Source organism: Macrobrachium nipponense, chromosome 8 (genome assembly GCF_015104395.2).
Source record: "Macrobrachium nipponense isolate FS-2020 chromosome 8, ASM1510439v2, whole genome shotgun sequence".
Classification (NCBI taxonomy): Eukaryota; Metazoa; Arthropoda; class Malacostraca; order Decapoda; family Palaemonidae; genus Macrobrachium; species Macrobrachium nipponense.
Genome location: NC_087203.1, coordinates 72052854 through 72067806, shown reverse-complemented (window position 1 = coordinate 72067806; position 14953 = coordinate 72052854). Strand labels below are relative to the sequence as shown.

The window sequence follows — 14953 nt, the reverse complement described above, 5'->3', positions numbered from 1 at the left end:
AAAAGTGTAAATCTCTTCACTCAAAACATTGTAACCATCAGTTTTTATCAAACCTTCGTAACCATCTGTTATTAATTACTAGTTAACCACTGTTCCTATCAGTTATTAGTTTCTTACCAAACCATCATAACCATTAGATATTAGTTGCAACTAATAAAAATATAACACACTTTACCTTTTTGGTATACCAATTTCTTTCTTTGCTGCAGGCTTGTTTTACTTTACCAAAAAACCAGGCGCCGTTACGAAACAATGTTTGTTCAGATTCCACAAAAACACTATTTAACCCTAAATAAACTCTAAGAAATATCAAATATGAAATTCTCAAGTTACGAGTGACCAATTTACGTTACGTTAATATAATCTCAAAGATGTCGAGAGAGAGAGAGAGAGAGAGAGAGAGAGAGAGATCTGATCGCCTCGAGTATCTAGGATGTAATGAATCTCTCTTCCTTACGGAAAATGGACAGGGCAGATGACACAAAACGTTTTTGGGCAATAACTCTTCCGGAAGCTTCGAAATCTTACGCAACTTTTTATACAAAATGTGTAACCTGCACATGGCATTCGGCAAAGACATACACGTATGAGACCAGTCTGTTAAAAAAAAGACATGTACTCTACTCGATCGACACTGAGCAGAAGGCTTAACCCACATGATGACAGATTCCCAAAACACAAATGAAGTCTGGAGCTCGCTTATCAAACGTGTTGACAGATTAGGAAAGCAAACGGATCTCGCCGTTCCTCTAATCTCACAATGTTGACATAATAGGGAAACAATCGTAGTTTCGAATGGACAAAGAAAATCTCTCGCTTTTTACGTTCTACGTTATACATACATTCTTTTACAATATGTTAAGCAAAATCTGAACACACATTTTAAAACATCCTATCTCTAAGCTATCTAGGAATCTGAAAAAATGTTGCACAAAATTCTACATAACATTTTATACAATCAAAGAGGTGATATATGCATTTTGAAAGTAGCAATATAATATATATATATATATATAATATATATATATATATATATATATATATACTAATATATATATAGATATATATATATATATATATATATATATATATATATATATATATGTATATATATATATATATATATATATATATATGTGTGTGTGTGTGTGTGTGTGTGTGTGTAAGAATCCATCACAATATGTCAATATATTAAGGGAGGCCAACAAATTGAACACATCACATCGTCTATCATGGATGGAGACAAACAGAAATAGACAGATGAGACAGGGAAGGATAAGCGACGCATAGGCCTATTCAGACCTAATCTTTAATCCAGAACTTAACTTACTTTTACATAGGGAACAATAACTTTATATCGACAAATTTAAATTAATCAATAATAATAAGGGCATTTCAAACAATACGCTTATTTTGAACCTCGGTCCCCATCAACATCTAAAACTGTACTTTTAAATCCTGGCTATTCCAATGGTATTAAATTCAAAACTGACTGCATGATATATCCTGCACACTTCATGTCATATTGTAAACATAAATGTATAAGTTGAAACAGTTACGCATCTAATTTTCAAACCGGCTATACAATATGTCAGTTTTTATCAATTAGCCATCACAGCCTTGGCTATCATCACGATGGAATCCCCTACCAACCTCTCTCTCTCTCTTTCTCCCTCTCTCTCTCCAGTTCCAATGAGCGTTATTCTATGTATGAGTAAAAAGGAACACCATTATGTTAAGTAGGCCCAATAACAGCTTTAGACCACATTGCCGTCATTACGAAAGCAAAGTCGAGGCAAAGAGCAGCAAAAATGGAGTTTTTAACACAAAACAGAACATGACTAGAAACAAATCCAGGTAAAAAAAAGTCGCATGTAAAAAAGTCAAAGAAAAAAAAGTCACGAGAAAAGTTTCAGGAAAAAGCCACATTAATCTTTCCTAGATAGTGACCCACAAACATAAATTAATGTGACTTTTTTTCCTAGCCCAAATTGCGACCTTTTTTTCTGGGCTTATTTTTTCCCGTGACTTTTTGTCCTGTGACTTTATTACAGGCCACCATCGAGAATATGCTCTCCAGGAGGGAGGATGGTCCGCCAAAATCATATAATACAGCAAATAGCTACATGAAACTATCAGCCCAGTAATATATATATATATATATATATATATATATATATATATATATATATATATATATATATATATATATGATATATATAAAAAATGATGCAAACAACTAGAATCGACGCGCGCAATAAAGAACATTCAAGAGGAAGTCAAAACTGGGCCAAATGAAAGCCGCAGACAGCCGCAGAGTTGCTAAGACTAAACACAAACCATGAATACTCTAACAAGAATATGTAGAAGAATAGGACATAATGATTGCGAGAAATTATTGTTCCCGACATCATAATAATACTCCATGGAAAAAGTGGAATCATTTTAAAACTATGGCCATTTATTACACGACAAAGATTCTGGTTCATATTAATAACTTGAATAATTTGACTTGCAGTTGCTGCTGACAACATGTTCGGAAACATAAGGCGTTGGATATTCAGAAGGTACTCGGAAGCAGTTAACATTAGTGTTCCAGAATACGAAATCATGAAACGAAAGAATAAATGAAATATATACATTGTGTGTGTGTGTGTGTTCTTGTTTTTCATTTAGTTGGTCTATCTATCCTTAGTAGATATACCACAATGATCGCCACATCTTCATAGCGCTAGGCATGATATCCACTGAATGTCTGATATGGAATGAGATGGAAACGGAAATAAAGACAGAATACGAAACAAACAGTGACACAGAGAGACAGTATCAAAGTGAAAGAAAGGATAAAGGGTTAAACTTACATTACAAACAGTTAAATCCGAGAAGTCATCCAGGCCTCTAGACATCTTTTTTATCTCTTCATTAGACCCTCACTGATATGAACATACCATATTCTTCCTAATATCTACTTATTACATTGTTACATTTGTTAATTAAGTGAAAAATAAAGTTGGCCATTTTCCCTAAGCAACCTAAATCTCACAATTATCCATTATGATGGCCAGCAGATGAAAAGTCAAGTTATTAGTACAGTTGTATTTATGCCACCAACTGTTCATTTAATCTTTATTTTGATTATGTACTACAGCTCATTTTTCCGGCGTTAGTAAAACCGTCTCTTTTTCTCTCCTCTCTCTTTTAATGACTCTTTCGTTAATCACGATAAATAAGCAAATGCAAATTGTACTTAAAAATAAGTCTGTTGAAGTATAACAGATTAATAACATCTTTACTTCAAACTACAAAAAAAGAGATTAATAATGATAATAAATAAATAAAATAAAATAAAATAAAGTCGCGTCTGTTTGTTGTTCCCTTCTTGAAATAATCTTGAAATAACACCAAATTACTTTCAAGATACTTCTTGGAACTAACCTAACCTATCACAACATAACCGGGGCTGGTGCAGTACTAATATACATCTCGGGAATTTGCGTCCGGGACCTAATAGGGTTGGAACAGGGGGGTGGGGTGGGGGCCAATAAGGGTACGGGTCTCAGCGATATAGACGGACGCTCGGTAGGAACTGAAGTCGAGTGACGGAATGACCAGTGCATCCACACTGCAGTCAAGGTCCTATAAATATACTCAGAATATATTTAAAAGACCTTGACTGCTGCAAAAGATGGCACAAACGCGCGTCGGGAACATAGCTGCAACCCCTTTCGTTCCTTTTATTGTACCTCCTTTCATGTTCTCTTTCTTCCATCTTACTTTCCACCCTCTCCTAACAATTGCCTCATAGTGTAACTGAGAGGTTTTCCTCCTGTTACACCTATCAACTCTTTTACTGTCAGTTTCCGTTTCCGCGCTGAATTCCATATTCAATTCAGTTTAATTCAACATGTCGCACACGAATCCCAGGCAAGATGAACAAAAAAGTCAACGGCCGCAAGTGGAGAACGAATCCTTGTCACCCATGCTGGATAATAACAGAAGGCACTGGTTAGGAGTTTAGGACTTACGAATAATTCGTTAACTTGTATTCAACCTGTCAGTGATATGTGCGCGATAAGATAAGTTAGCGACGTGCGTTTATGACATGTCCTGTCAAAAGCAAGTCCAAGAACACCTCAACAACATATTGTAGGTTCAAATAATACTCATGCGTGTGTAAAGAGAGAGAGAGAGAGAGAGAGAGAGAGAGAGAGAAGAGCATGCACTATATGCTTTAACAATAAATCTACATCTACGTCAATCAGCAATCCACTTACTTCATTTGTGGACTCAAAAGTACAGCTTCAGCACAGCCTGAGATTCCAATTAATGCAATATAGAATTAAGCAAAAAAAAATTTGTCATTTTATTTAAGCGCTCGCTATAACGTCAACGTTGTCAGAACAACCTCGACAATTTCAAAATCAAATTTTCTTCTCGCGATGGAAAAATTAATCCCATTTCCGAAAGACTAGATAACCGGTGTTTTTAAGGTCAACACTGTGTATCTGAGATATGGCTATGAGGGTTAGGCCTATGTGGCAACTCAAGGCCAGGATATAACCCGATATTTAAGCACTAAATGAATAAAAATATAAAATTTTAGTAGTGTAAGCGTTTATCAGCACGTGATTATTTAATACACAACCGTTAGTCATGCATTTTTGACTGACTAAAAAAATAAAATAATAGAATAAACACACTTCAGGTGGCATATTGCACCACTTTGTGCGAGATCATTGCCTAAACCCTGAGATAAATGATGAGATACGTACTCCATACAGCAATGAAGAGTAAAAAAATAAATAAATAAATAAATAAATAAAACTCAAAGCAGATGCAATAGTAACATTGCGGCAGTGATTGACGTTTGTAAAGAAAATGATCTTATCTGAATCATAGTCTCTGGGAGTGGCCAACTCCAAATGAGCTCGTCATCTTTTTCCTACTTCTGAAACCTGCACAACTATGAAGAGATATCCAAAGATCGTACATTTTACGAACGTGACTACTTCTCTCTACTCCCACGCTGTGGAATGCTCTTACTTCCGTTTTCAGTGACTCATAGATTTCCATCGTTTAAAAAGCGGTTCTGCGGCTTCCTTCAAGGCGAGGCGCCACTCTTCTCGTTTCTTTGGGTCGGTGCTCCATCTATATATATCAGAATGCTTATCTGCTAGGTTTTGAAACTAATAAAAAACACAAACTATTGTGACATTTACCTCAGAGCCGCTTATCCGTTTCCTCAAAGGCTCGTTCGGTAAGAGGCATAAGTCTATAATTCGAAGGAAACAAGAGCATAACGGTTCTTTTGCTTGCGGAGCCTCTCCGAACGGAGAAACTCAATAGCTAAACGTCAACAAACGCTAGAGCGGGCTGGGCAACGCCGGCTTTTGTAATATAGTGATTCGACATTATCGATTATGCTAAACACTGCTAATAAGTGCACGAAAAAGGTTTTGGCACGAATACTTACCTTGTTTAAATGACATGATCCTTGTTATTTCACTGTTACCGAACAAGAATCTGTTCCCGGAAGACTCCAACGTCTGAACTCTCAGACTGCGCCTCTCGAAGTGAGGCGACGACGAGGAGGAACTAAGATCAGTGTTGCCAACTTCGGGCATTTAGTCTCTACAGCTAGGGTTTGCGGTCCGGAAGATCCGGCGCTGCTATAACCAACATTAGATACAATAGATGGAGAAGAAGAAGCTACAGTGCCTCATCTGTTCTTATGCTTACAGTCAGGAAGTTCCAAGATTGTCCCCAACCGATTAAGCTGTTTTCCAACAATAATAACATTCGTTACTTAATATTTTGCAAAACTTTATGATGTTAATGATAAAGAATAAAGGAACTAAATACCTGATAAAAGTAAAAATGATGAATTTATTGCAGATATAATCTATTTCGTGACTTTTGTACTCAGCAATCATGTTTATTCTTCATTGTGAATAGATCAAAAGTTTTAATATTTAAAATAACTAATATCCTATAATCATGGAATGCAAAATTACAAAGGAAAAATATAACAAACAGAACATTCTTTTTCAAGATATAATCATCACCACTTGATAATTTGGTAAATGCAATATAAATCATTCATAACCTTGCTTAATTAAGAAACCATTCATTTCTTGTCTATGAAATCAAAGATATTAATAAACAATTATGATGAAGTTCTTAAATAAAAGTGAGATGAAATGTTAAATATGACTTGATTTATGTTATATCAAAAAACGAAACGAAAGCTAGTGTGGTATTTTGAAATAATATCCATGCTGAATATGAAATGCCAAGTTAGAATTATCGATAGTAGCTAAATCTAAAACTGTTTTTCTTAGGGATTTCAAAGTCCAGTTAATGAATATTTTTTAATCAAAAAACTTGGTTCTCTTATCAGTCTAGTGTTAAAAAAAGTTTTCCCAACGAAAAAAGAAAGTGAATGCATGAACATCCAAATAATTACCCAGCTATGAAAGATATTCTTAAAACTATCTAAGGTAGTTGCAATATAAAGGTAAATTCTCCAAGTATCTGAATTTCACTCGCAAAACCTACATGTTAACATGTGTTGCCAGATTTTCTCATTTTAGTAGAGCTTCCGTAACTTCGAAATTAGATGTCATCTTACGCTTAGAAAGTTAGGCAAATAAAGGTATTTGGGATGAAATTTGACCCTGTGATTTTGGCCACTTTTTAGAAGAGAGGATCTAATCTGGCCAATATAGAAAGAAAACTGAAAGATCAGCTACTTAATCTGCCCAATTCTATTAAATTCCGCCAAGTATCCATGATGTGAATCAAGTCTGGTAAACATCCTACCGATAGACCAACTGACAGTTGATATGATAAGATACATCGACAGATAATGATCTTATGGTTCGTGGTAGCTGGTTTACCACTAACCATTCTAGTCTGGAACGTTCGTTCCTTTCAAAGATTTTATTTACTTACTGTAAATTTCGAAGTTCACCTCTATTTCGTTTTTGCTTTCTTCTTAGCTTTGCAATGATTCTACTATATTTTTCTTTTTAGTTTATGCAATCAGTGATTTTTGATAGCACAGACCGGGAATGCATGTTGTGCCTAGTGCAGCTGATTGCTTGAATTCCCTTTGAAGGAAGCTGCGAATGAATGACCCGACGTTTCAGGTCACCACTCTGAATGTCAAGACCCAACAAATGTGTGGCTGAATCACGTTCGGTACAACAGTCCATGATGAAACTGTACATGTTGTAAATGATTTGTGTTATATATATATATATATATATATATATATATATATATATATATATATAATATGTGTGTGTGTAGAATCTACTGGTCGTTTTCACTAGATACCCATGTAATTGTAATAGCCATAATGCCATCTTAACTTCTCGAATTCTTCGGCAACATGACCCCGTCGTGATTGTGGTACAGCGGGTTCGTTTTCCGCTACCGGACGTCACAATTTCTTAATATTTCTTGCACTTGGTTCTTAAGGCTTTGAAGTGACAAGCGAAACCAAAAATGAGCGTGGATATTACCTCGGCATCCATACGGCTGGGAAAATTTGCAAATGTCCCTACGTGTAAGGACTTATCCCTACGGATGGCAACACTGACAAAGGCTCTTGGTTCCCATAACCCTCAAGGAACGCCTTCCGACCTTGAGACGCTCCTCCCTTCTGACGTCATCGACAAACGTCAACAATAGCTGAACGAAACTCATTGACCGCACAACCCTTCGGTAGGTAGAGGGTGCGCCCCTTATGTGGTGTTGTGTAGGCCTACAGTACAATCACCGTTCATTCCCTTTTCTCTCTCTCTTTTAGATCTTAAAAGAAAGTTTAACATCTGTTCATTCTTTTCAGTAAAGGTGACTGTACGATTAGTTTTGACTTATTTAGCTATTTATTAGCCATTGTGACTGTTCCATAAAGTGCATTATTAGCCTTGTTTTCATAAAATTTTGTTTCTAGTAAGGTTAATACCATTACAGTGCAAGGCTGCATGTAAATCAATAATCCGAATGTATATGTTACTATTGACTTCTACAAAGATGATGAAAACGAAGCATTCTATTACATGTCGGAAATAGCACTGGATAAAGCTCACAATTTCCTGGTAACCTGACGATGCCATTCACAAGTTAAGCATCTCCACCAGGCTACATTGAGGCCACCTGTGGTGCTTTCAATTAAGGAGGTCGTGTAAAGGATCACAAATAACTCCTTCTGTGTAAGAATCTTAAGAAAAGGTGATGTCACTTGAAGAAACTTGAAATGGTGACGTCACACGAAAGATCTTGAGCCAGTGACGTCGCTCGTAATATGTGGAACGGTTATATGGAGAGTGGCGAAACAGTGACGTCACTGTAAGGGGCTCCTTCGAATGAGTCATTGGTTTCTCTTATTACCATTTTCGTCTGGTAGCGTTGGGAAGGTTGCAGTCGTACCCGCCAAAGCGGAAGTAGTAACAACATTACTTGAAATCATATTTTGGAATTGTGACGGGTTATGCACAAAGAGGCTGTACAATATTTTGCGATTTCGTCACAAATTTCACTATTCTTCTTGTGACGTCCTCTGCTGATTTTTCAAAAAGCGTCAGACAGATGTTTATCAAAATTAATTTTTCCCTCCCTTTCTCTTCTCAATAAACAATATTATTCAAAATAAGATTCATATTGGGCTACTGACTCACAAAATCAGCGCTTATGTTCCAAGTAACACATGTTAACTAATCAAAAAACAGAAATAGTATTTGTTTTCGCAGTCAGTTTGTGAATTTGAATAAAACAGCTTTGCACGAATACTTAATTGTATTATTTCAAGATAACTTTACATCTGATTGTACATGTACAGTAAGACAAAACAAAGTACATAAAATTTATAATACCTATCAACAAAGTTTTTACTGCGAGCTGATCACAAGATCCTGATGCTCCCCAATATTCCTTAAGGCCATAAATGTCATGGATGTGATTTTGGAATGCAGAGAGAGCCCCACTCTCGACATCAGCCTCTTGTGAGTCAGTAAGCATAGGTCTTTTCCGGCTACAGAATTCCCATATGTATGATTAAGAGATTGACGCTGGAATGTTAGGAAAAAATGGGATCCTATTGGATGTGTATTTCGTGAATATTCTTGATGACTACTTCAGATACTTGAACTTTTTTCAAAGTTGCGTAGATGATTTCATGAACTAGAACATTAGTGAATTCGTTGCCGGTGTTAACCCGGTATGCCGTGTTGCAAAGTAAAGCTACTAATAAATATGTGATCCGCCTACAATGTCAGAACAAATGAATCAAGAATTGTTTGTCAGTGAGTTGGAGAAACATAGAGAACCTACTTTTGATGAAAGTATTGACAATTTTGAAGGTAATCTGGGTACTATATTCTACGAGTGCGCAAGTAAATCGGTAGTTAGGAGGCCCGTACCTGGTGTTGATGTTACTGTAAATAGGTGGGAACGCCTTTTAAGTGAGAATGATAGTGCTGCAATTTGGCGTGCTATTAATTGGCGCGGAGAGTTAAAAACCAATTCAACTGTCTTTGGTAATGCTTCTTCACCATCAGATCAGGAATTTATTGAACACTTCACACAACTGTTTGACCACTCGGAGGATACGATTGAGAATCTTGATGGCTTACAAACTGATATATATGTACCCATTTTGGATGATCCTATTTCATACCATGAAGTACAATCACAAGTTAAGCGTTTGAAGAGTGGGAAAGCGAGCGGACCTGATGGAGTGCCCCCTGGATTATATAAAATGTTACCTGTGTCTTGGATTTTATGTATAGTAGCCTTTTTTAACAATATATTTATGTCCTCATTGTATCCTGTATCGTGGATTAATGCAAAGTTGTTTACTGTCTTTAAACGTGGTTCAATGTTATTGGTTAAAAATTATCGGGCAATAAATATGATAAACTCAATAGCTAAATTGTATGATGCAGTTCTGTGTGCCCGACTCTCTCTTTAGTTTACTCCATGCAGGGAGGGAGCAGGCGGGGTCGCAGAGGGGAAGGGGCTGTTTGGAGCATAACATATCTTTACGATTGTTGACTGACCTTGCAAAGAGGAAAAAATTCAAACTTTTTGTTACAATTATTGATTTCCAACAAGCTTATGATAGAGTACCAAGGCGTACTTTATTTTTGATATTGAAAAGACTGGGATGTGGTTCTGTAATGATAATAGCACTTATTTCGATGTACAAAATTACCAATAGTATTGATGGGACAACTCTAATTGCTCCGACAATTGGTGTTCACCAGGGTTCACCAACCTCATGTTTATCGTTTGTCATTTTTGTGGATGATCTTATAAGATTAATTAAAAACAATTGTGGTATTGATGGGTTTTTGGGTTGGTTACACATCCTTGTCCTTATGGATGACACGATATTCCTTTCAACAACCAGGCGTGGTATGATGGAAAAGTTAAATTTACTCAATCAGTTTTGTAGCTCTCATGGAATGAAAGTAAATAGTAGTAAGACTAAATTTTTTGTGATAAATGGCAATAGACGCGATAAGGAGCCAATGGATGTAGAGAGCATTGTTGTTGATCCCTGCGAGCAATATGTATATTTAGGATGTATTTTTACTGCTGATGGCTCTATACCATCAACAGTGAAAGCAGAAGCACAAACTAGAATGTGTCATGTTTTAAGATTTATTTCATTCTTAAATAAAAATAATAATGTTCCTTTCTACATAAAGAAAAGGGTTTTTCATTCGGCTTTGTTACCAGCATTAATGTATGGAAATGAATCTTGGATTAACGGTGATTTGAGACCCATGGAAAAATTATATTTATGGTGCATAAAACAACTGTTAGGTGTAAGGAAAACCACTACAAATTCTCTTTGCTTAGTCGAACTTGGCCTTGTTGATTTTCGTTCACTGGTCAGGTCAAAGCAGAGACAGTTTTTCGCTCAAGCTTGGGTGGAGCGAGGTACAATGGGAGATGATCCGCTGGGCCATGTAATTAATCTAATTTTGGAATTTAATACCCCTACCTCACGTTATATCAGAGACTTGTTAGATAATGATATTGACGATGTAATGCAAGCATCTGAAAGATTGAAACATGAATTAACTACCTCAAACTCAGGTAGATTAACTTTCTATAAAAACACCAATTCAGATTTTAACGTTCATGACATTTATAGTAAAAAAAACAATGTAAATGAGTTGGAGAGAACGGAGTGGACAAGATAAAGACTGAGTTCCCATTCTCTTGCTATTGAGGTTGGCCGTTGGAACAGAAGAGGGAGGGGCCGGTTACCTGTAGAGGAGAGGTTGTGTGTGTGTGTGGCCAAATACAAACTGAGCAACATGTAATCGAAGCATGCCCCAGGACCTACCAGATTCGGACCCAGTTTGATATCTCATCAATGAGCGACTTGATGGTAGAAAGATCAGACTATGCAAATGTTTGTCATATCGCAAGCTTAATTTTGAAGGTTTTCAAATAATAAGATGTAAACTCTCATTGTGCCTCGCCCAGCTGACTTCATTATGTGTTACAATTTCGATGCATTTCCTGTCTAATCTGAATGTGTGATGTTTATTAGTCTATATTATGTTATTGTTGCTATGCGATATAGAATCGGATATTCTAAATAGCTCTCGATATGATCTCTTTTACGTTATTCAAAATTTAAATTTAATTATTGTTGCCATTTGTTTTAAATACAGTTCTTTTATTTTCTTTCTTCCTTTTTAGGAAATGTAACTTGTGAAATGAGTTTATGTATTTGGACCGTCGTGTAATTTCATAAAATTGTATTTGATGTTTCTGTGGAGAATGGTCAATAAAATATCTATCTATCTATCTATCGACCTTCGTCCAAGTCCAGGGTAAATTCATGCTAAGTAAAACAGACGGCCGCACGAAGATATCGTTTATTGGTATAATATTCTGATCCTGGAGGGTCTGGTATTCAACACGACGTCCCAAGGAGCTTCCGCCATGTTTAACAATAGCCGGAGTAGGTGACAGAGGTGGTTACATACCAGGTTAATTAATACCTACGAAGCGATGTTCTCTTGTAGAGTTTTCTTTGTGCTAATGATCTTTGCAGATAATTGTAAAGAATGATTCTCATGTGTGTGACTAAACTGAGATTCATTTAGCACCTTCATTGCTCAGCATGTTAGTAAGCACCTCTGTGATTTATTAGCAATAAAGGTTTTAATAACCTTATGAAACCAATCAGGCCGACGCATTTTAAGCTACATAAGGTAAGCTCTTGTCATTCGGAGCGCTGCTATTTGCCTCCAATAGCCGATTCCTTTATCTATTCACAATATTCTTAGTTCTTGGTTAGCATGGGCGGAAGGGGTGAAGGAGGGAAGGGTGGAAGGAGGGAAGGTGGGAAGGGAAGCCGCTGAACCACACTCTGGGTATAATAGATAAGGTTAATTTTTTTTTTCCCGTACCATAACCAGACGTGATGCGTTCAACCACAATGATGCCTTTTCTGATATTTATGTAACGGGAGCTTTAAAGCATCATTGCTGCTTCGTTCTCGTCCCTGGAAATTCGGTTATAAATATGACAAACTGACTGACTGATCTGATATTACGAAACACCATCACAACATCATGGCTATCAACTGCAAACCTGGTCAAGGTGGCTGATATTTGAACTCCACGAAAGCATTCTATCAAGTACTCAGTCATGGACTTCTTATGTGGAAAGATCATTAAGCAGAAACAGATATGTCGACCAGGAATTATACCACATTTGGCAGGCATAACTCAACATTGGATATCTATAAAGAATAATGAACTCGTGTCGTGTGTAAATGTGGAACTTCAATGCCAAACCTAAGCCAAAATCGTGGATCAGTGGGAGACTCTTATTTGACCTGGGATTGCATTTAGCAAAGTCATTGCTGAGTTACAGAAGGTCCTGAAAAAACGATCCTCCAAAACCCGACGTCTTCTTTGAAAATAAGAAACATTATCGCTTCTTTCGCAATTCTCAAATGAGTGCTATTGCAAGGCTTCCACTAAAGGGATGTATTAAATTTGGAAGTGGCTGGACAATTGCAAGTTCAAAAAGACAGCCAAACTTCTTCTTTCTGTATCTCACATTCCTCCAAATTCTTTCAAATGAAAACCATATTCTTTGGAAACTTGAATTTAAAGTCAATGACTCCTCTAGGCTTGCTCCATATGAATAGGTTTCATCTACTGAATAATAACAATAATAATAATAATAATAATAATAATAATAATAATAATAATAATAATAATAATAATAATAATAATAATAATAATAATAATAAAATAATAATAATAATAATAATAATAATAATAATATTAGTCAGATAGCTTATAGGAAAATTTTAATGAATCTCCAAAGCATATCTAATTAATAGCCTTAATATAACTTACATCACTTCCATTGCTTGAGTGAAGTTTCATTCTTTCGTGAGGGCATTTGGTGGAAACACAAGATTCTCTCATCCGGTCACTGATGCTGTTTCAGATCACGAAGGAGAAGGATCAGGATATAATGAACAAATAGCAAACCACTTCGTGATCTATAATCATTGTTGGTTGAACGGAAATGTAAGGAGGAAGTTTGTTGAAGGACAATTTTATTAAACTTTCTCATCACGTTCGGTCATTCTGTTGACAAGGATGTTTGTTTTTCAAGTCCATACAGTTAATAATAATAATAATAATAATAATAATAATAATAATAATAATAATGGCAGTTTTCAACGAATTAATCTTATAAAGGGTCTCTTTTCCATTCTTCTGATAAATTGAAAGGACCATGTATAAGATTAATTCGTTGAAAACTACCATTATTTTCCACAATACATGTATCAAAGAAGGTCTGCTCCCTGCAAATAATAATAATAATAATAATAATAATAATAATAATAATAATAATAATAATAATAATAATAATAATAATCAAGAAGAAAGTATCACTCATTGATGTCGCAGTACCATGGGCCACCAGAATAGATGAGAAAGAAAGAAAAAAGTCAATATGTATCAAAACCTGAAAATAGAAGTAAGAAGGATAATGGATATGTCAGTGGGAATTATATTCATAATCATAGGAACAATAGGTACGCCCCCAAGATCCCTGAAAAGGAACCTGGAAAAAAATTATGCCGAAGGAGTTCCAGGACTCATGCAGGAGAACATGCTTTTAGAAACAGCGTATACAGTGAGAAAAGTAATGGACTCCTAGGGAGGCAGGATGCAACTCGGAACCCCACACAATAAATACCACACAGTCGAGATAGATAAAAAATGATATCATATCCTGTTGCACTGTAACTTGCATATAAAAATGGAGACATAAAACCCACAGTGTTCTACACGTGTTGTATAGAATACTTTCTGAAATTAGTTCAGCTCGGGACAGCCTCCTGAGAGCTCATAGATTTGTTATATTTGATTCAGACCTTTATATTATATTGAGATGATTTAAAGACAAATTTTATCTCTAAATAATAATAATAAATAATAATAATAATGATAAAATAGGGCGCCGTGGCAGAGTGGGTTAGGTCGTCAATGGACTGGTCAAGCAACATTGGGGCTGGTCAGTCGTTGGATGGTTGATTCCTTGGGAAAGGATCTCTACACAATTTCCTCAGTCTACTCAGCTGTAAATGGGGTAGGGTCCCAGCTATAGGTTAAAGGATTAAACGACAACGACATAAATGGAACCTCTGGCAACAAAGGAGCTTCGTCCGGCAGCCAGGTATGCAGCCCAATTGAAGGTGAAGACCAGGTACTTGGAGGTCGTTATCCAGCAACTGTCCACCACAACGACAGTAACCAACAACCAGTGACTGGAGCTACATAAGCAAAGCAGAAGGAGAAATAGACAAGAGAAGGAAATAAGGAAACATAGAGATGCTACATCAGAAGCAACCCAACGGAGAAAGGATATAGAAGAAGGTTGGTCA

At 36.1% G+C, this 14953-nt stretch overlaps 1 protein-coding gene across 1 annotated transcript in view; it reads right to left on the bottom strand.

Annotated features, from left to right (window-relative positions):
* The window catches only part of LOC135223131 (transient receptor potential channel pyrexia-like), a 15843-nt gene extending 10219 nt beyond the window's left edge, over nucleotides 1–5624 (bottom strand). Inside the window, exon 1 of the mRNA XM_064261634.1 lies at nucleotides 5474–5624. Coding sequence (XP_064117704.1) covers nucleotides 5474–5624 — 151 coding nt within the window. The remainder of the gene's footprint in view (nucleotides 1–5473) is intronic.
* Between the last annotated feature and the right edge of the window lie 9329 nt (nucleotides 5625–14953).